Source organism: Phoxinus phoxinus (assembly GCF_949152265.1).
Source record: "Phoxinus phoxinus genome assembly, chromosome: 2".
Lineage (NCBI taxonomy): Eukaryota > Metazoa > Chordata > Actinopteri > Cypriniformes > Leuciscidae > Phoxinus > Phoxinus phoxinus.
The window spans coordinates 25214270-25234164 of record NC_136877.1 but is presented as its reverse complement, the minus strand read 5'-3'; the positions used below and the strand labels follow the sequence as shown (position 1 = coordinate 25234164).

The 19895-nt window shown below is 37.0% G+C and overlaps 5 protein-coding genes across 7 annotated transcripts in view; 3 read left to right on the top strand and 2 right to left on the bottom strand.

The window, feature by feature from the left end:
• The window catches only part of LOC306991431 (uncharacterized protein), a 5552-nt gene extending 1216 nt beyond the window's left edge, over positions 1-4336 (bottom strand). Inside the window, exons 1-13 of the mRNA XM_079599270.1 lie at positions 4122-4336; positions 3577-3715; positions 3412-3492; positions 2954-3325; positions 2693-2788; positions 2378-2607; positions 2002-2180; positions 1827-1914; positions 1309-1656; positions 1076-1193; positions 689-780; positions 489-603; positions 272-361 (exon numbers count right to left, since the gene is read on the bottom strand). Coding sequence (XP_079455396.1) covers positions 272-361; positions 489-603; positions 689-780; positions 1076-1193; positions 1309-1656; positions 1827-1914; positions 2002-2180; positions 2378-2607; positions 2693-2788; positions 2954-3325; positions 3412-3492; positions 3577-3715; positions 4122-4184 — 2011 coding nt within the window. The 5' untranslated portion in view covers positions 4185-4336. The remainder of the gene's footprint in view (positions 1-271; positions 362-488; positions 604-688; positions 781-1075; positions 1194-1308; positions 1657-1826; positions 1915-2001; positions 2181-2377; positions 2608-2692; positions 2789-2953; positions 3326-3411; positions 3493-3576; positions 3716-4121) is intronic.
• Positions 1-6099, top strand: part of LOC306994618 (uncharacterized protein) — a 26682-nt gene extending 20583 nt beyond the window's left edge. Inside the window, exon 3 of the mRNA XM_079605262.1 lies at positions 5696-6099. The gene's annotated coding sequence lies outside the window, so the exon portion shown is untranslated. The remainder of the gene's footprint in view (positions 1-5695) is intronic.
• On the bottom strand, positions 5914-10509 carry tk2 (thymidine kinase 2). Of its 3 annotated transcripts, none has more exons than XM_079605265.1 (10): positions 9417-10509; positions 9116-9205; positions 8914-8988; positions 8760-8813; positions 7848-7937; positions 7609-7682; positions 7418-7506; positions 7206-7285; positions 6950-7030; positions 5914-6779 (listed from the first exon to the last, which is right to left on the bottom strand). In XM_079605265.1, exons 1-10 carry the CDS (start codon positions 9495-9497, stop codon positions 6693-6695), a joined length of 801 nt encoding a protein of 266 aa, XP_079461391.1. In that variant the 5' UTR covers positions 9498-10509; the 3' UTR covers positions 5914-6692. The 3 variants fall into 3 exon arrangements, with proteins under 3 accessions (XP_079461391.1, XP_079461389.1, XP_079461390.1); XM_079605263.1 differs by having other exon boundaries at positions 9116-9156; XM_079605264.1 differs by having other exon boundaries at positions 9116-9153.
• A 915-nt stretch (positions 10510-11424) lies between these two features.
• cklf (chemokine like factor) lies at positions 11425-12766 on the top strand. Its single transcript, XM_079605267.1, has 4 exons — positions 11425-11581; positions 11950-12105; positions 12210-12305; positions 12483-12766. The coding sequence occupies exons 1-4, from the start codon at positions 11522-11524 to the stop codon at positions 12594-12596; spliced, it is 426 nt and encodes a 141-aa protein (XP_079461393.1). The 5' UTR covers positions 11425-11521; the 3' UTR covers positions 12597-12766.
• Positions 12767-13057: 291 nt separating this feature from the next.
• On the top strand, positions 13058-18452 carry cmtm3 (CKLF-like MARVEL transmembrane domain containing 3). The gene is made up of 5 exons (XM_079605266.1): positions 13058-13769; positions 16352-16507; positions 16611-16706; positions 16845-16959; positions 17243-18452. Exons 1-5 carry the CDS (start codon positions 13653-13655, stop codon positions 17269-17271), a joined length of 513 nt encoding a protein of 170 aa, XP_079461392.1. The 5' UTR covers positions 13058-13652; the 3' UTR covers positions 17272-18452.
• The last annotated feature ends 1443 nt before the right edge of the window (positions 18453-19895 follow it).

Here is a 19895-nt window from a genome sequence, read left to right as displayed (position 1 = left end):
ATTTTTTTCAGAATCTATTTTAAACAATCTTTTTTTTTTAAATAGAGGACAAAATTGGTAAGTCAGGACATCTCTGCCCTTTGCAGAAATATTGGAAATATTTGGATATTGCACTCAACCTTATTATGATTTTGACAGGTTTTCAGTATGCTGCCCTGACTTGTAGTAAACATACTTCAAAAGATTTTTATTTATTTATTTATTTTATAAATGGCTTTGCTATTTTTACTATGTATAAATCTGCATTACTAGTGGCCTTTTCTGCTCTCACCAGACTGACGATACAGCTGAAATTTTCGCTGTTTGATGCCCAAATATAGCCCCTCGATGGTCCTCTGCAGGTCATTTTGGATGGTTGCTCCTTTGTACGACAAACAAATTAATTAATGCCCATTTCAGTTTACAATCAGCCTCTTTTCAGATCCCCTGTACAAGAGCAGAGCCAATGATTCTTTAAAATAAGCCATCAAATATTTTTTCCTAAGTACCTGAGGTCCACTGCTGAACATCAGACACCCACTGCTGGACTGTGTCTTGCTGTAGAGATAACTCAGCTGTGAGTTTCTCCAGGTCCTTTGTTGCCTCTGCAATCCTTTGTACAGTCTGTCCGAAAGAAATATCTGTGTTAACAAATGCTGAGACAATTTAAAAACAAAAATGTTATTATACATATTTTCCTAGGTAGTACCTTGATGTATCTTTTGGCCAGTGTTCGGTGAAGGTTTTCTGCCTTTCGCTTGTTCCAGCCACTTGCCTGGATTGTTAGCATGTCTGTGCGAACTTGACACACAATGTATGTGCAGTAATTTAGGTTCACAGTGAGGACCAAAGGTCAGATACTACATTGATCATTCTCTAATATTGTCACATAAACCTGGAAATAATCATACACTTAATTAACGTGTCAGAAGTGAAATTATTATAAAGAGAATCCTGATCAGTGTAAAAGTGCTGACTAGACAGTGGTTTTCTAAGGGAGCACCTATGTATGGAACTCTAAAATGCAAAGGCCGAGCATCAGCGTTCAAACCCCTTGGTTTGACCTTGAACACAACTATACATGAAAAATGCTTACCGGCTTTTGACATGTACTTGGAACATATGGCTGCTCGGGAGAGGAAGCTGTTAACCTGTTCAACCTCCTCCCCGATTGTTGTTCCAGCTCCTTCTTGATTGCGTCCCCCCCATTTTAACTGTAACACATTTACATGAATGTTATAATTTGGAAAACAACAAGTAGGGGCAGAGGACAGACAATCATAATGTGTGGTACAATTGGTAGGAAATACATCTAATTGTCATTATTACCTCACACATCCATGAATGCGCTTTTGCATGCATGATGGAGAGAAATGGGCGCATGTTCAGCAAGTCCTCCAACTCTGGACAGTGGTCCACAACTCTCCGCAAATATGGCCAATATTTGCAGACCACATCAGAGCAAAAAAACTGGACGGTCTGTGAAGCTAGCTGTTTCTGGAGATATAATGGGTATGCAAATATTTCTCCACGGAACATATTCAGTCCCTTCAGCAAAACCCCATGACGGCAGACAGCAACTTCAACACCTTCCTCGTCTAGTTTGCTTGCAGACTTGTTGGCGGACTCTCGTGCTGCGGTCCACTGACCCGCACCACATCTCCCTTTCCCTGGATTCTTAAACAGATGAGGGCAAATACAGACATTTACACAGTTACATTTTACAACATAAGCTCTAAATCATGGTATTATGACATTTGATGCAAACCAAATAATGTTTACATTTTGGGGAAAAAACTGGCAAGCATTCATAAAATTTTATAAAAAGAAATATAAATTTAGCTTACATGTCCAGTTGTTCCATGGATGTAATCAACAAAGGAGGACACCTCAGCATCACTGGCCAAAAAGACTCCATCAAAAAACCCATCAGGTCTTGAAAGAAATATATAGATGTTAAATTTACTGTATAAAATTAATTTGTGGCTCACTAGAATTTCATTGTACATGAATGTTACACACCCTGGTTGGCTTTTGAAACGATATAATTTGCGGTTCCCATCCACTGCAACTGCCAACATGGAGGGTGTGCATGCAGGGCACTGAAAATGCTGGACCTGAGACAGCTTGTCAACCTCAAATTTGGCATAGGCCCATTCGAGGAAGGCCCTCTGCATTGTGTCCCCACATATCTTACCACTCTGAGAGCAAAAGTGAAAAAACAAAACAGTAAATAGCTGTTTCGAAGGTTGGCTTCAGATCGTGGTCATGACAAAGAAAGGGCTCTGTCAAGAAATATGTGCTGAAACTTTGGGGATTGTAAGAACAAGTCCTAACAATGAATCAGTTATTTAAAAGATGATCCAAACAGGATAACTTAAATGAGGAGTTCACTCACTCGCCCGAAGAGCTTTGTACGACACTCGAGCATGCTGACAAAAGCTTGTCTCGACATCCCTGGGGCAGTGATTTTAAGATCCTCATACGTGGTGAACAAGTCCACCATGTACAAGGTCTCAAAATTGACCGTGGCTGGCCAGTAACCACTTTCAACCAAATCACTTATGGTCACTGGCAAGGTTTTTCCACAGGAGCAGTTTACTGATGGAAGGAAGAGGTTGTATCTTCCTGAAATTTCAGAGAAAAACAATTATCTCTTGTTCACAAGAAACAAAAAACACAATATGAAGAAATAAAAATAAAAAAACGTTACCATTCATTCCAATTAAAATAACTGGCTTTCCCTTGGAAAAGCTTGTTTGCCCAGTGGAGCAGTCGCAGCAGGGAGGAACGATTGGTAACATGCAATCTAAAAAGCAGAATTAGTTTACATAGTAGAGTAAATGAAACCAAAAACTCAACAGGGAGGGTGTTGTTTCTATCAAACAAAACTTCATCCAGCATGTTTGTTGGAGTAAACCAGAGTTTGTGTAAAATGTAAAACAGCCTATATAACCTGAGACTTAAAAACTACCTTTTTCATGATAGGAGAATTTCCCTCCCTCTTGCTGCTGAACAAAAGTGGATGGCGGCAGGTGTCTGAAGAACCCCTCCACCATGGATGCTCTGTTATGAAGCACCAGGGCCTCATGTGTGGAAAGGTCACAGGCTGTGCAGTAGAGTGATCGTGGTAAACAGTCCCTACACATCACTACTGCAGCCTTGTGTCCACAATGATGGCAAACCCCCTCCTTGGGCTTCTCAGATGACAACATATTGTTCACCATGAAGGGCCTCATTACTGTCCAATTCTCCAGAGAGGAAGTTTGCCTGTTCCTCCAGTGTGAGGGGAGAGGTTGTTCAGCACCACTTCCCAAGAGGTCTCGGACATCTTGAATGAGGGAGTCTGAAAATGAAAAGGGAAGGTGGCAATGGTAAATCTGGACAATTACCACATAACAAATGAGGAAACAAGTATTAAGGGAAAAAAACCAAAATTTTCGATGGTCACAGTGTCTTCAGTTGTGCTGGTAGACGGAGCACAGGACATCCCTTTAACGCTTGTTGAAGAAACTGCAAAAATATGAATATCCATTTAGAACTTGCTCAATGAATAATGAATGCAACTAATGATGAAAAAACAAACAAAAAACAAACCAGTAGCTGAATCTCGCTTTCGTTTCTCCCCAGCTCTACATCTTTTTGGCGGAGGTTGACCATCTTTGTCCTCATCAAGCCAAACACACAGCTTTGTGGATTGTTTTGACCCTTCTTTAGTGTGTCCAGGCTGATCCACCTAAATAAACAATTGAGCCACAGAATACCACCACCACCCACCAAGGTTATCACCACCTATAAACATCTCATTATAAAACCAATTACATTGTAAAAATTCAGTCTAACGGTTGTGGTCCTGTACTGTACTGACAGATCTAGAAAAGAAAGTGAAACGTTTTGACAGAATATTGAATTAAACTCTCACTGGCTCTAACGTGTGAACTCAGGTCAGCTCAGCACTATAGCTTGCATTTGTATAAAGACATTGAACCAGGTACTGTATAGTTGCACTTTGTTTGGAGTGTTTTCAGTTTTGCACCTTGACACTACTTCCCTGCTATACCTCAGAGTCTGTTATGGTCTTAGACCTTGTAATTGGCATGTAATTAGTATGCTTTTTCCATCACTGAGATCATGTTATTTACCTTGCACTCATCCAAGAACGCATCAACCAGGAATATGGCATCTTCGGGGTCAAGGCGATTCATTTGTTCAGCTTGATCAAGTTATTTTTCTACGCTTCCTTTTCCTCCTTGTTTACCTTTTCCTGCTTCTTTTCCCTAGTTTCCTTCTTCTTCGCTTCTTCTTCTGCGTGTGGCCTTGACGCGTCAACACCTATCAATGAGATCGCATTGCACCACACAGGAAGTTAAATGCACAGAGGATCCGGTATATTTCAAACAGATTGTAACTCGTCACTTTGTCAACAATAGTTTCTCCCGCTGCCACGGATTAATGTGTTGATCAGCAAATCAACATCAGGCGCAACGCATATAGTGGGCGGGGGTTTGATCCGTCAGAGGTCAAGGCGATAGCAGCGTCCATAGCAACCAAAACGTTTCAGTTTCACATTATTCTGGCGAGATCTGAAAAATATTCGCAACAACGAGCAAGAGTGATTATGTACATTCACTGAGTGAATTATGAAAATAAAATATATATTTCTCGCTAGAATTGTAATCAAAACTTATTTTTTATGCAGAAACAAAACGTTTCAGTTTCACATTATTCTGGCGAGATCTGAAACATCTTCGCAACAACGAGCAATAGTGATTATGTACATTCACTGAGTGAATATTATGAAAATAAAATATATATTTCTCGCTAGAAATGTAATCAAAACTTATTTTTTATGCAGAAACAAAACGTTTCAGTTTCACATTATTCTGTCGAGATCTTAAAAATCTTCGCAACAACGAGCAAGAGTGATTATGTACATTCACTGAGTGAATATTATGAAAATAAAATATATATTTCTAGCTAGAAATGTAATCAAAACTTATTTTTTATGCAGAAACAAAACGTTTCAGTTTCACATTATTCTGGCGAGATCTGAAAAATATTCGCAGCAAGAGTGATTATGTACATTCACTGAGTGAATATTGTGAAAATAAAATATATATTGCTCGCTAGAAATGTAATCAAAACTTATTTTTATGCAGAAACAAAACGTTTCAGTTTCACATATTATTCTGGCGAGATCTGAAAAATATTCGCAACAACGAGCAAGAGTGATTATGTACATTCACTGAGTGAATATTATGAAAATAAAAAATATATTTCTCGCTAGAAATGTAATCAAAACTGATTTTTTTATGCAGAAACAAAACGTTTCAATTTCACATTATTCTGGCGAGATCTGAAAAATATTCGCAACAACGAGCAAGCGAGTGATTATGTACATTCACTGAGTGAATATTATGAAAATAAAATATATATTTCTCGCTAGAAATGTAATCAAAACTTATTTTTATGCAGAAACTAACTCAAAATATTGTTTTTTTTCACTAAAAATGAGAGAAATGTCCGCCATGTTTTTTGTTCTCACGGCCGGAATCTTGAAAGTCACGTGACTTGGACGCAAAGCAATAGGAAAAGAATAGGCAAAAAAAATGTAACAGTGATACAAATCAAGGGCCATTATTGTAACCCCTCTACGTTTTGCACTTTGGACCAACGTATTCAGGGTACGTTTTTATATGAGACTGGGTTGATTCAGGACAGGATAGGAACTCAGACAAACCCATACCTCAAGCCCATATCACGCCTACATTGGCCCCACCATGAAATGTTGCCTGGGAGCTTGCTTGGGTCAAAATGATTCTTAGAGCTTGATTTATCAGGTACTGTGCCTTACTAGATGTAGAGAAACAGCTAAATGTGCACCTTAATGTAAATGTGTCTTAATGGAAGAACACTTGTTCTGCAGGACTGTTTAACCTTGGATTCATGTAGGTTGATATAAATATAAACAATATGGTGTTCTGGTGAATCTTATACTGCCTATTATTGAAAGTAATAAGGTCGTACATTATTTGTATTAATCTTACAGTACTGAGGCTACAGTGGAGCATGCCATACAATTATGTGACTAGATATGAAATGTAATAAAACATTTTTTTCAAATAATGTTTCATGTAGTTTATTTAAAACAATGTCTTGTGCAGTTTAAAATACATTGGTCTCAGTAACACCTTAAGGTTACATTTACCATCAGGATCCGTACTTGTTAAGTGATGGTATCTGCAAGTGGCAGAATGAACATGGGGGGAAGGGATCTTGCATTACACCCGAGTATGGTGATGTAAACTGCAGGATCAAATCACATAGAATACATGAAAATGCCCTCGAATTGCCATTCTGAATTTAAAATGTCTTCTGATGTAACAAAAGAACCAATGGAAATGTTTACAAGTGCAGTAGTTTCAGATAATATGGAATGATTCTATAAAACTAAACAATTAAATGACTTTATATTCTGTTAAATGCTTAAACCAAGTTTAGAAGGACTACAAATGCAAATACACGTAATACCCATAAAAGGCAGCATTCAAATAAAACACTTATATAAATTAATTTACAAATCCTACTATAATTTACTAAATAAGCTTCCATTGTAGGAGGAATGTTTGCACAAAGTGCCTGCTTCATCCGTCTCTGAGAGAGCTGAAGACATTTGTAAACTGATAAAACCATCATTCTCCGAGATCCTTTAATCAAGAGCAATGCCCCATTAGTATCTTCTCTCTGTTCTCCTCAAACTTATGCAGCATCTTCTTAAGATCATGATCTGCTGGGATTACCTGTCCACCAATGTGAAAAAGAAAAAGAGAATAATTTCAATACATATTGCATGGAACATTTTGCATGATTCCAGCTCGTCAACAGGTGATTACCGGTATACAGTATGTCACAATACATATCATTTGATGCAGTAAAGCTTTTTATCCAAGAAATATTGACAGAAACTCACAAGAACTGGAGCAGGAACTTTAAATGATTTCTGATGAATCAGCCAGTCTTCATACAGGTTATGGATGGATTCTAGGTATTCCTAGAGTGTGCAAATCAGTGAAAGCATGTCTCAAAATATGTGATAAAATGTGTAATATTTATTCTGATAACATGAAAAGTGAAGGCATTCATTGTCAGTAGGAGTAGAGACTCAACTTTGGTTTTTGTTTCAGATTTGTTTTTTGCATGCACACAATAGTTGAATTATAGCTCACCAAGGGAATAACCTTTTCTTCCTCTCTGCACCTCTGCTTCAGTCTCTCGTAGCAGGTCTGTGGAGAGGTCTGCAGGTAAACTGAGTAAAAACACATGTGAATACATACACTTGTATTTGTAACATTACACAACAACAATTAAAAGAAATATATAATAATTTATCCGCATCTAACAAGCAACATGCAGTGCAATACAGAAATATTTGCCATACCAATAAGGTCCACAGGAATAGCAATGTTCTTTATGATCCACTCAAACCATTCACTTAAAACGGCAAAGTCCACCTCAGGCATATTTCCACTGTCAACCAAACCAAACAATACGGTTTTATTTAATGTTAACAGCTACACATTTAATAATAAATAGTTGACAAAGTTATTTCAGATTCCTGATCAAATCTACCTTTTAAAAAGATTTTCCACAAAAATGTACTTAGCGCTGTAAATAGATCTTTCCAGCATTCTGATTGGCAGTGACTGATGATAGAAAGAAAAACAACAGGTCATGAATGATTAGCATTCCATTTCCTCTATTCACGCAGAGGGTAGTGACTCATTTCTGTATTGCAGAACAGAAACCGATACATGTAAAGCAACTGAACAAAACTGACTATAGGGATGTGAAAGAGGACGTATACATGCCATTGGTTTAACATGGCGATCAAGCATTGTGAGTTGAACATATGTCTGAAGGGTGAGCCCCCATCTGGTTGGGTCCTGGTACATCAATCCCTGTGACAGAATAGAATACATTTATAATGCCACATTTACACTGCAAAAGTTTAATAGAACAGCTTAAGAAGATGCATTTAAATGTCTTTACACAAACTGTTTTAATGCTGCTCAAAGGTGGCATAAATGCATTTACACAGGAATTATATCCATTTAAACCAGGGTCTGAGGTTGGTCAGAGCAGGCATCATTTTGTCTGGCTTTTATGTGGCAATGCAATTTTAAGCAGGCACACTTTGCTTTACACTGCAAAGCTGGCACAGGGTCACTTCTGAAGTGGCATCTAAGTGTTATTACACAGACGGTTTAATGTCGTTCATAGGTGTCATGAATTCATTTGCACATCAATTACAAATGTATGATTTGATACTAGGGGCTGAGGTGGGTCAGAGCAGGCATACTTAAGTTTGGCTATCATACAGCATATTCTTTACACTGAATTTTGAGCAGGCACAGAGCAGCTTTAACTTGTCTGTGTAAAGATGCCTTAATGCAATAAAGTATAGGCTACAATTGTGCCACATTTACAGTGCAAAGGTGGCACAGAAGTGTATCTGAAGTGAAAATTAGGTGTCTTTATACCACTGTTTAATGCAGCTCAGGGGTGGCATATGCATTTACACAACCATTGCATTTAACTGCATATCTGGTATAGAATGGGCTTAGGTGGGTAGAGCAGGCGTAATTTAGTCTGGCTTGTATGCTGCATTGCATCTTTACACAGAATTTTGAGCAGGCTTAACTCTTAGGGTTAAGCGGTGTAAAGATAGGAAGAACGACAAAGCCCATTAAAACCACAGTAAAGTGCTACTGGATCCCTACCAATGGATTGCAACCCTGCACATTTCTCCATTTAGACACAGGCTCTGTCAGCACCTGAAACACAAGACACGTTTTAGTTGTCTAAATGAACACGATTAACAAGAATAGAGGGATTACAGGTACTGTGAGGAATGTTATACATTTACTGTATTACCTCAATGTCAGTGGTTTTGCTGAAGTACTCCAAACATGTTGTCTTTCCACTTGCAATATTCCCCTCTAACCAAATCTGAACAAAAGTGGATGCAAATTTCAAAACAACATCTCTAACGATATAATGTTCACGGTGTTCTCAGCCGTATGGTGTCCCTCTTTTAGAGGAGAGGATATAACGTTAATCATCAGTCGTAACTCACCACTGATTTCCTCTCCTCGCCGTTTCTAGACAGTTTTCCTTCTGAAGAAGACAACATAATGAATCTCTTCTCGGATTCAGCGTTAGATCTCTATGGCATCAGTCAAAGGTTCGAGGATGTACAAGGCAACAAGCTTAAGCTCATGTCAGTACTGTTAATGCAAAGCTTTTGCATAATGTAGCTCGGTTAGTGAATATTTTAATAAAATATGAACAGAACTAAAAATGTTACAAAAACAGATAAGACTGAGGGTTGTGGTCGCAGTTATATTGCGTAGAACGGAAGTCGGCGCAGAACTTACTGTCACTGAGAGACGTGCTGCTGTTGCGCGGATGTCCGATGAAATGCTTCCCCAGTTCAGGTGTTTGTCGGACAAGTACATTTGTCGACAGAGATTTGTGTGAACACAAAGGTAAGACAACACGGCAAACCGTTTTTAACGAGTTAACAATCATCTCGCTGGTTTAATCGACGTTTAGTAGTTACACAAATAAGCAAGTGTGATGATGCGAAAAACTTGCAGTGTTGTGTGCAACATTAATGAGCAACCAAAACATGTCAAAATAAAAGTCTCAATTTTTAAATCGTCACAAAAATGGTCATTATTACAAAATAAGCCATTATTATACACTTGACTTGCCTACAGATAGTTAAGCTTACTTTAAGAAACTTTTCTTTTTATGGCTTGAGTTTAGAATGGCTAGACTCATAGTATTGTCTTTTGTTACGCACACTTGTAATACTGTGGGTGTTCCTTATTACACAATTACATTATGGGATGTTCTCTCACTTAGTTCACTTCAGGAAGCCTGTTTTTTGTCTTATCAGAACATGATCCTATCTCTGACATCCACATTTCAAATTTGAAACCAAATTATTATTATTATTTGTGCTGCAATGATTACATACTTTTGTAGGCCAACACAGAAGTTAGCATCAAACTGGTTCCCTCGACAAAAACCCAATAGGATTTGTCCATAGGCTTTTGAAATATATTGCAAAAATAAGCTTTGTGATCAACAAAAGTTTGATGAACATTTTGTCCATCGAGATAACTTTCACAAACAAACACAGTTTTTATGAATTGTGAAGCCTAAATACAACCTCCAGAAATAAAAAGCTAACCTCAGGCGATAAACTGACTACACCACGGTTAGTTTGCGAATGCTAAAATGTTTGTTTCCAGGTTTTGGCCTACAAAAATACGTCATCCCTGCAGCACTCTGTTTTAGTATTTCAAGTACATTGTAGCATATTCAAAGCGTTAATGAAGTGGAGCAGCAAAACCTATACAAATTAGAAGCAGTGTGTTTGCTTCATGTTGTTTGTCTGTCACAATATAATTGAATTGACATTTTCTGTAAAATAATGTGTGGCTGCTTAAATAAAAGAGTGAAACAATAAGTTGACTTGTATTTTGATTCACATGAATATATATGTCAGAATCACATGTAGATATCACACTGATGTCACTGACCAGTAGAATCACAATGATGTCAAACCCTAAAGGGTACCCATAGGAAACAAATAGGAAAATCAATCGATACACCACAATGCAGATCATACATACACATAAATGAAGGGGTGAGTCTATACAACATTCTCAAGTTGGCAAACAATCACACTCTCTCATACACAAACGCGCGCACACACACATCCACAAAAGCATTGCATTGAAAGTCATTGAATGAACAGAGCAGTTTTTTTTATTTTGTCTTTTATTTTATTTTGTCTTATTTTGGGGTTGTAACTCACTCAAACAAAGAAATTGAGCATTTTTTGAACGTGCCAATCATCCACTGTGCAAAAAAACCACACACACACATTGTGTGGAATTGGAATTGCTCTGTTTATGTATACCATTATTATTTTTACTGAAGTAAAATAAATATTAAACATAAAATAAACATATTTTACAATACAAATATTGTACTTTTAGAGGTAAATAAGTTTTTTTTATCACAAAAAATGCATAAATTGATCGTTTTTCTTTGGTCAAACATAGTAAGATGATGTGTATTTAAAAAACAAATTGGGACCACACCTGAGAGAAATTGAAGGACCAGTTCAGGGCTGCTATAGATTAGAACAGCTGCAATATATATGCTACAGAGTGTTTATCACTTTTAGCATTCACTTTACATTTTTAATGCATCCAGGAATATTATCACCAAACAGAAAGATCTGATAAGATCTAAACAAGTCTAAATGCAGAGAATCAGTTTATACAGATGAAAAACTGTTGTGCATTTAAAATAAAATATGTGAAATTAGTCATTTCCTGATCCATTTCCGTCCTCTACGTCTACGCATTCAATCAGGAAGTGACATTTTAAGTCTGTCAAGCTGTTTTGAGAACAACTCGCCGACATAAATCATACGGACAAAGATCATATTAATGCCACAATGGAAGTTGATTTGGCCTTTTTGAAGTCCACAAAAGGTCTACTGAAAATAGCAGAAATGGTGAGACATTTGTGAAAATTTGACATGCTAGTTTACTGCACACTTTTTAAAATACGTTTTGGGAAGGACAAATGCTCATATATACAACTGACTTGTTTAAATACAAGACACAGACTTGATACTTTGAATACAACATTGTTAGAAAGGGAAACATTGTAAACCTGCTTAAACGAAGAAAAAAAAAGGTTTGCACAGATGATTTGACACAATGTAATAAATTCAAAGAATGTTGAAAAACATTATTCACAAAATCACATTACATTCCAATAAATCAACATCTATATAGTCTAAAGCCATTTTACTTACCATCTTACTAAATGTCTTGTTGAAATTCCTCAAACAACTCTTGAGTATTATTGTCTTGGCAGGTGTGTGTTTTTGTGGCTTTTGTGTGTTATGCAGTGGCTTCTAGGCCACCCTACATTGCAGCAACATGCATGGAGTTTTTCATCACATTTGGATTTCTTCTGCTCTACCTACTGAAACTCAACAAGATGTTCACTTTCTTCTTCTGGCCCCTTATTGTAAGAGCATACATCTATGCACTTGATTGAATGAATGCGAATATACCTGCAACTGCAGTTGTTATTGCAGATATAATCATTGTTAATGCACCTTTGCTCCACAGGATGTGTTCAACTCATTCTTTGCAGCAACACTTATGTGTATTCTTAGCCTGGTAGCAGTTTCTACATACACAGTGAAGGGCACACTGAGCGGAGGGGTGAGAATTCACACATCCTCACTTCCTGGAACTCTCTCTTTATATTTTCAATAATTATGCAGGCCTTAAATCTATCAGATGTTTTCAAACTAATTCCGCCCTTGTGAATACTCATTGTGAATTACCCAGACATTATGAGACAACACGTTTCTCACTACAGAGTCTTTTGGTTGACAGATCGTGGGCTTTGTGGCTGCAGCCTTTTTGTCTTTGGATGGCTATATCCTTTTCAAAAAAATCACATACAACAAGCCAATAACCACCACAGAGGCCCAAACCGGGGGAAATTAAAGCTCTGCAGGACCAGCTCTCTCATTTTGTGAACGAAGCATTTTCACTAAAATAAAATTGTAAAATACTTGTATAGTAATAATGTATTCACTTCTTTCATGAATAATGCATACATGTTAAACCTAAGGGAAACCTAGGCACAAATAATCACCACTCAAAATACATTTGTCCAAGTGGATCAAATTGAGGATCTTGGTTGTTATGGTCTTAAAAAATGAACCCTGATTGATTTAATTTCCTTATTCCACAAATAAAAATTTACTTTTTTTTTTAAAGATTGTTGTTATCCAGAATTATTATGCAAATTTGGAGTTGATCACAGCGATAACAATCTCTTCAACCCATGTTCAATATAAAAACATAGACGTTATATTAAACATACATTATTTATTTAAGAAAGTTGATATGTTCGCAAAATAGGTTATTACATTCAGTGATTGCATTTATGACTTATGACCTCAATTACAGTTTTAATCAAAGACTTCTAAAAACATTCTGAAAACTTTATTATCTGTATCATTATTCAATTCACATTTATTTGTATAGCGCTTTTCACAATACTGCCATAATATTGTTTCAAATCAGCTTTACAGAAAATGCAGCATGTCTACTTTACAATTTAGAGTTAGCCTACCAGATGGTTGAAATAAAGTATGAACAACATGTTAGCCAAAGTTAGAAAGTATCAAATACCTTCCATGTTTACTAGCCTAAAAGGGGCTTGAAGTCTGTCAGACCCCAAACAGAGGATAATGGTTAACTGTTCAGTCAGAAATGTGCAGTTGTTGCACATAATATCTTTACAGTTGCTACTTAGAGACTCCTGCGATGTGAGAGATGTTTCGCCCACATTTTCTGTTCACTTATTAACGGTCTCCAGATTTCGGGAATGCAGATGCTGCTCTTTTGTGTGCTTCGTTTCCGCAGTCATTATTTCCGTTTCCACTCCGTGGAAAGTTATGCCGATTTGAGAAGCGTAGCTGTCTCATATAGCGGACAGTGGGACGCATCACTACTGTGAACTTTATTCGGCAACAGAAGAGTTTCGTCAGCGTGATGGGGGACATCGAGGCGTCGGATAGTAACCGGTCACGACAGACCGTAATTCATTCTCTTCTCCCGAGTAAAGAATTCATCTCCTCCCGAAAAGGACTACTGCTGCTCGGTGAAGTGGTACGCTTTTCGTCCTTTATTTGTTATCCACCCATGATAGCTATGTGTAGGCTAAGTCATAATTGCATTGTTTTGTGGAATTCTATTATCTGGTAAATGTTATTGTGTGTGTTTTTTTGTGTGTGTGTGTTTTTTTTGTTTTTTTTTTAGCTGGATGCAGACACTTCACAGAAGTGCTTTCTGCGACATAAATCTTGGCATTTATTCTTCTGATTTGAGTTTCTTTTTCTTATCGATCTGTTTTTCACTGATTATTATTGAGGCCTAAGCCAATTGTCTTTTAATTATGTTTGTTCTGAAAAGTTAATGTTTCTTTGTTGAATGAATTATATGAATGAATGAATGAAGTAGCCTAAATGAGAATGAGCAAAAAAATAGCTGTTTTCTACAGTAGGCTAAACGCTTTCAAACGTTCCTCGTTCATTTGAGGGGGAGTTTTATCAAGGCGAGTAGTGGCTTTTTTTATGGAGGTCACCAAACCTCCTTGATATTGTTTGCAAAATATTTTGATGTGCTAAACAAATAATTAGGCTAATAGTGTGTCATTTACAGTTCAGACAAAAATGTGGCCATGTAATTTGTTCTTCGCCAATGCCAAGTAGCATAGTTGCATAAGAGTTGGATAATAAAATAAATAATAAAATGTTGTCATAAAATTAAAATTTAATGAAAATGTATTTTTACAAAGATTCAACACAAAGTGTGCACATCCAAAGGGCAAAAAAAAAAGTTCCATAAAGGAAGAAAAAGTTGTCACACCACAGCTCCAAAAATAGAAAAATATTTATTTATGTTCTCACCACAGGTAACACTTGAAGCCCAAAAGCTCCAGCCTCGAAAAGCTTTTAGGCTCGAAACGTCACCTATGGTGAGAACATAAATTTATATTTTTTTATATTTTTGGAGCTGTGGTGTGCCAACTTTTCTCTTCCTTTATGGAAATGTATTTCCCAAATTCATGTGATAAATCCTATTGTGAACGATTCCATGCATTTTTTTTTTTTGACCTTGTAATTTTCTATCAGAAAGAAAGTCATAACTTGATCTTCTCTGGTGAAAACAACAGACTCTCTGGTGACGTATGCCGGACTTCTCCAATCATTTAGTCTGTTAATGTTCACATAGTTCATGTTGTTCATCTGCCTCCATTTTTGAGTGCAACGCCCACATCTCAAAATCCAATCAATAACCAATGGATAGAACCAAGTCCCCACCCTGCATTTTTTCGATAAGCCGTTACCAGTTGCCAATTCCGCTTATAAAACGAGACTTTAGGCTTCATTTTTTAGTAAGTTGCATTTTGGGGGGCTTATTTGAAAAATATCCTTGTTAGGAAGGAAAATCTGACAAGTAACTTAATTTCTTTACATTGATATTTGCTGTTTTCTTTGATACATTGATTGATTGACACTGCTGCTCATAGCTAATAATAGCCAATCAGTGCTGTAGCATAATTCGTCCTCCCACATCCCTCACCCTCATTGGATAAAAATCACGTTCAGCATGTGACGTTGTAATCGAAGCAATGATAGTTTGACAAAAATAGACGAATGTACATTTTCACAAACAATGCCACCAAAAGAGATGTACATAGATGGAGAGGGAACCTGGGAGATAATGGATGGTGCAGGGGAGGAGATGGACCTAAATGATCATTTTAAAAATATTTGTATGATGTATTATTCATTACAGGCTATAATAAAAAGTATACTAATACTAGCAGTAGATATGGTTCGAATTTATTTTATTATAAATATGTGGCTATCACAGCTCCTCCTTAGTGCTCTTGTCTTTTTGTTCTTTTCCATCTCCAAATCTATTCTCCTCACATGATCGGAGGATAGTGCATGCTCTCCCGCTTTATTCCAATGTGATGATTTTTGTAAAATTACTTCTGTTTTTGCTTTTCAAACTTCATTTATTGATAATAAATAATATAATATCGGGCTTGGTTTGGCCTTGTGTTTTGAAGCTGCGGTTGATTATCTGTCTAAAACAGACATTTCAACTTTAAAAAAAAATGCTCACTTTAAGTAAATCCAATTCATGCACTGCGGTTTTATATGAGGTGTTTATAATGATTATATACAATCAAGATTGCTGACTGGAAATAGCCTAACTGTTGTTTTATAAAAAATATATTTATATTTGGCTTCTCAGACTATATGATTGAGGTTGATACTTTAATTTATTTTAGTTGGCTATACAATAAATGCCCGTCTACTGCACTAAGGACAATAACGATATATTTTTATTAAACGTTTTAATTCTTTGAGAATAGGAAAGTCCACACCACAACTATAATGATAATGACACAGATAAATGATATAATTGGATTACTTTCAGAATAATTTTTCCAGCTAATGAATGATAAAAAAATAAAATAAAATAAAAACATTGACAGCCAATCAGGCAGTATTTAAAGTGGCAGAAGCAGCTTCCTGTTAAGGCAGATATTGATCAGACTGATGTTTTTGTCTTATACAGTAGGTCAAGTAGTGCTCTCACCCTGTCACAATAAACCAAATAATAAGGAACACTATTTAAATAAAAATGCATCCTGATGTTTCCTGTCTCCTCAGGTGCTGTCGTTCATCAGCTTTGTGTGCTTTGCTGCTTCAACAGCCGCTGCCTTCGTCACCGCTCCCTTCATTGAGTTCTTGGCGGCCCTCTTCCTGCTGTTTGCTTATTCTACAAAGTTCAATGAGAGATTTAAGGGCTTTCACTGGCCCCTCATGGTAAGTTTACTGACCTACAGTACAAAATGTCTGTGCTGGATCAAATTATACTACCATAATTCCGTCCTCCTTTCCAAATCTCCGTGTCTGTTATTTCATCAAGGACTTCCTGCGCTGTGTCAGCGCCTCCATCATCTTTTTCATCATCTCTATAATATCTGTGTCCAAATATCCGGATGGAGCCTCAAAGGCTGCTGGGGTAGGCTCACATCAGTTCAGTCAAATTCTCTTTATCGGCACCAGCACTGTTTATCTATGATTTATAGTTGCTACATGTAACTCAGTTGTGTGATGTCTAGACTGGTCTCATGTGTCTTTCTCTTTCACTTCTTCTTAGGTCTTTGGCTTTGTTGCCACAATAATCTTCGCCCTGGACTTTTATTTCATCTTTAATGAACTGGCCAATTTCCTCAAGGGAGGTGACTCCAGTGAGGAACCACAAAACACACGAGGTATTTATACAGAGCTTAAGAAAATAATAATAATCATCCACAGTGTAGCGTTTAGTTATAGTAAACAGTAGACAGGCTGAACTCCTTCAGTATCATAATATGAATTAACCCTTGCTACAAGCAATCTGTAGTACCGTAGTAATCCTCAAGCGTTAAACTTACAGTGCAGTTTGTTTTTTTCCCACTGGGAATTCCCCATCTATTTTTTTCTTTTTCCTGTTGTTATTCAGAGGCTGTTCTCCATCATTTCTCTTCCAGAATAACATATTCTTCTTCCTCACAGATGATGACTCAGACTCTGACTCTGACTAAAGCTGTGTTTGTGTCCAAAACCCTGGTGTGTGTGTGACCACTACAGTGCCTGATAACCAAAACAGACTCTTTGATATAACTTTTTTATTACTTGTTCTGAAATTCATTACAATATTTTGAACTTTTTGTGACTAGAATGAAACAATGTATTTCAAATGTTACATCACAGAATAGAAGCTTTATCCCCGGTTTCACAGACAAGGCTTAAGCCTAGTCCCAGACTAAGATGCATGTTTGAGCTGTTAACTGAAAGAAACTTGCACTGACATATTAAAATATGTCAGAGCCATTGATTTGTCTTAAGAGACACACCAGTAATGTTTTGTTTTCTTCTTCTTCTAAGGCACGTTTATAAAAGCTACTTAAATATTCGAATTGATCTAAGGCCTGATTTGGCTTAATCTAAACCCTGTATGTGAAACCAGGGCTTTATAGGTTTTTGTACAGTACTGTATATACAAATCGAAGTCCCTCTCATTTGATTTCCCAAAAACTGTGAATTATTCCAGTGAAATAGTTTCACATCAATCAAGCTTATTGACTGTTGAATGCAGTACCATTTATCATGTTTATATACTGCCTCCAACAGCTTCAGTTCGCTTTCAGTTTTTACAGAATGTACGAGCCTTTTTCTATTTCTTTATTTGGGAGCTGTGTGTGTTTACTAATTAGAACTATTTTGGGCGAATATTTTCTCAAAATATGTTCTCTTAAATTGTCTTTTAAAACAATTATCCATGACGTGGTGATGAAGCCCTGGATTTGGAATAATGTTTTATAGCAATAACATAAGTTTACACCATACATGATGAAATTGTCAGGTGGTTGGCTGGCCACAGTCACCTGTCTCATTTCCACGCGTCTACACAATGGTGTTAGTCTTGTAATATCGACATAATGCCAATGTCTTGCCAATGCACTGCAAAAAAAGGCAAGATTTGTCTCATTGTGCTCACCTAGCAATGTACTTTTCTTACAGTGGCACTGCTCAGCTATTGAACCTGTATTATAAACGTGAGCTTCAGCAGTGTATGGGAGTGTCTCCTGGTTTACTATTGTATTTTAAGGCATGTTGCATGCATCCACATTCCACCTTCTTGTGTTTCTGTGAAGAGTGAATATGCTTTAATAACATGCACTGTCAAATTACCACATCAATAAAAAAAATTTGTGCAATTTTTGTATTGTTTGTTTTTTGAGCAAAAAATTTTGCCCAGTCAGTTTGAATGTTTGAGGCAAAATGTGATCTAGGGTTTGTTAGTGGTCAAATGTGGTGTACTTCAGTAGATCTGATTTAAAGTCTCCCTGCAGTCAATATCCCTTAACTAATTTTTGATCACCAAAATTACATATTTAAACGTTTTTTAACGTTACATATTTAGATTTTTTCCACTCATGCCTTAAAATCGCTTGAATGTAACCCTTCATTTAGTATACACGGATCTATGAATATGCAAATTAGCCCCGCCTCCACTCACTCACACCAGCTCAGAGATTCACTCGGTCAGCTATTACTCAAATTACTGTAGTAAATGCTGCACAATTGTATCGCTCTTTACAACGTCGGACACATAACGGTAATTAATATGATTAGCCTTTTGCTTGACTACAATATCAAACAGCTAATAATGTGTTGCTAATGTTTACCAAACCATGTTCCCGTTCGCCATCTCAGTCTGCCTTCTGAAAATAAACATCCTTAGAAACGCTTTGAGAATGTCAGTGGAGAATAGTTCATCATAACATCATCATATACATAATTCACCCGCTATATTGCTAAATGTACCCGGTTTTTCCTTTCAACAGAAAAATATACCGGGATAACAATAGACAGTATATAAAATGGACACAGCGAGCGACCCCATAGGTTTCAACGGAGAGAAGTGAAGTCAATCTGAATTCAGAAATCTGAATCATTCCCCTCCGAATCTTGCAGAAACAGAGAGCGTGAGTATTAGCTGTCCATAAGCTAGCAGCAGGAGCCAGAGATTATGACTATCTCTGGGCTTCTCCCTTGACTTTATCGGATTTTATGCCTCCACGTCCCCCCGATTGCCTGCAAGCTTCTTCGCCTGTCTATACGGTAATTTCTCGACTGTGCGACAGAGAGTCGAGTGGTTATGACGTAATCGTTAGCCTATTTTTACAAAAAAAACTGCTTCTACGGGGCCATAACGTAAGATACAAGGTAATGAAGCCTTTTATACATTGTCGTGTTTCTTTAGAAATAAATAATGGACAAATGGGAGTCTTTGGATGCCTCAGATGTAAAGTTATTCGCTGTCAAAGTGACGCCAAAATGAATGGGAGTCAATGGAATGCTAACAGCAGGTGAAGTTCTGCTAATCAATGGCGGCCCTCTGGTAAGCTCTCTTGCTTTGTAGCAGTTAATTATATGCTAAAGCCCACACGCACGTTGACCTGATTGGTCATGGTATTTACATGGTATTTGTGTCGTAGTTTGTGATGTACGAAATACCAGAGATTTCAAACCAAGTTTTTTAAGACCGGTTTGGTTCACTTCAGTTTTAAGGAGAAAAATATTCAGCAATGCTGTTGACACATGAATTTTCACATGGTTTGTCTTAAAGCATATTAAAAACCATATAGATATAAACAACATT

Bases quoted from the DNA above. Each gene is read 5' to 3' on its own strand.
- tk2 (XM_079605263.1), bottom strand. From the start codon at position 9,570: ATGATTGTTAACTCGTTAAAAACGGTTTGCCGTGTTGTCTTACCTTTG. The intron at 9,157-9,416 runs GTAAGTTCTGCG...TGTCTTCTTCAG, and splicing joins CAGCACGTCTCTCAGTGACA to AAGGAAAACTGTCTAGAAAC. The intron at 7,031-7,205 runs GTGAGCTATAAT...TGCACACTCTAG, and splicing joins AAGAAAAGGTTATTCCCTTG to GAATACCTAGAATCCATCCA.
- cklf (XM_079605267.1), top strand. From the start codon at position 11,522: ATGGAAGTTGATTTGGCCTTTTTGAAGTCCACAAAAGGTCTACTGAAA. The intron at 11,582-11,949 runs GTGAGACATTTG...TTGTCTTGGCAG, and splicing joins TACTGAAAATAGCAGAAATG to GTGTGTGTTTTTGTGGCTTT. The intron at 12,106-12,209 runs GTAAGAGCATAC...TTTGCTCCACAG, and splicing joins TCTTCTTCTGGCCCCTTATT to GATGTGTTCAACTCATTCTT.
- cmtm3 (XM_079605266.1), top strand. From the start codon at position 13,653: ATGGGGGACATCGAGGCGTCGGATAGTAACCGGTCACGACAGACCGTA. The intron at 13,770-16,351 runs GTACGCTTTTCG...CTGTCTCCTCAG, and splicing joins TACTGCTGCTCGGTGAAGTG to GTGCTGTCGTTCATCAGCTT. The intron at 16,707-16,844 runs GTAGGCTCACAT...ACTTCTTCTTAG, and splicing joins GAGCCTCAAAGGCTGCTGGG to GTCTTTGGCTTTGTTGCCAC.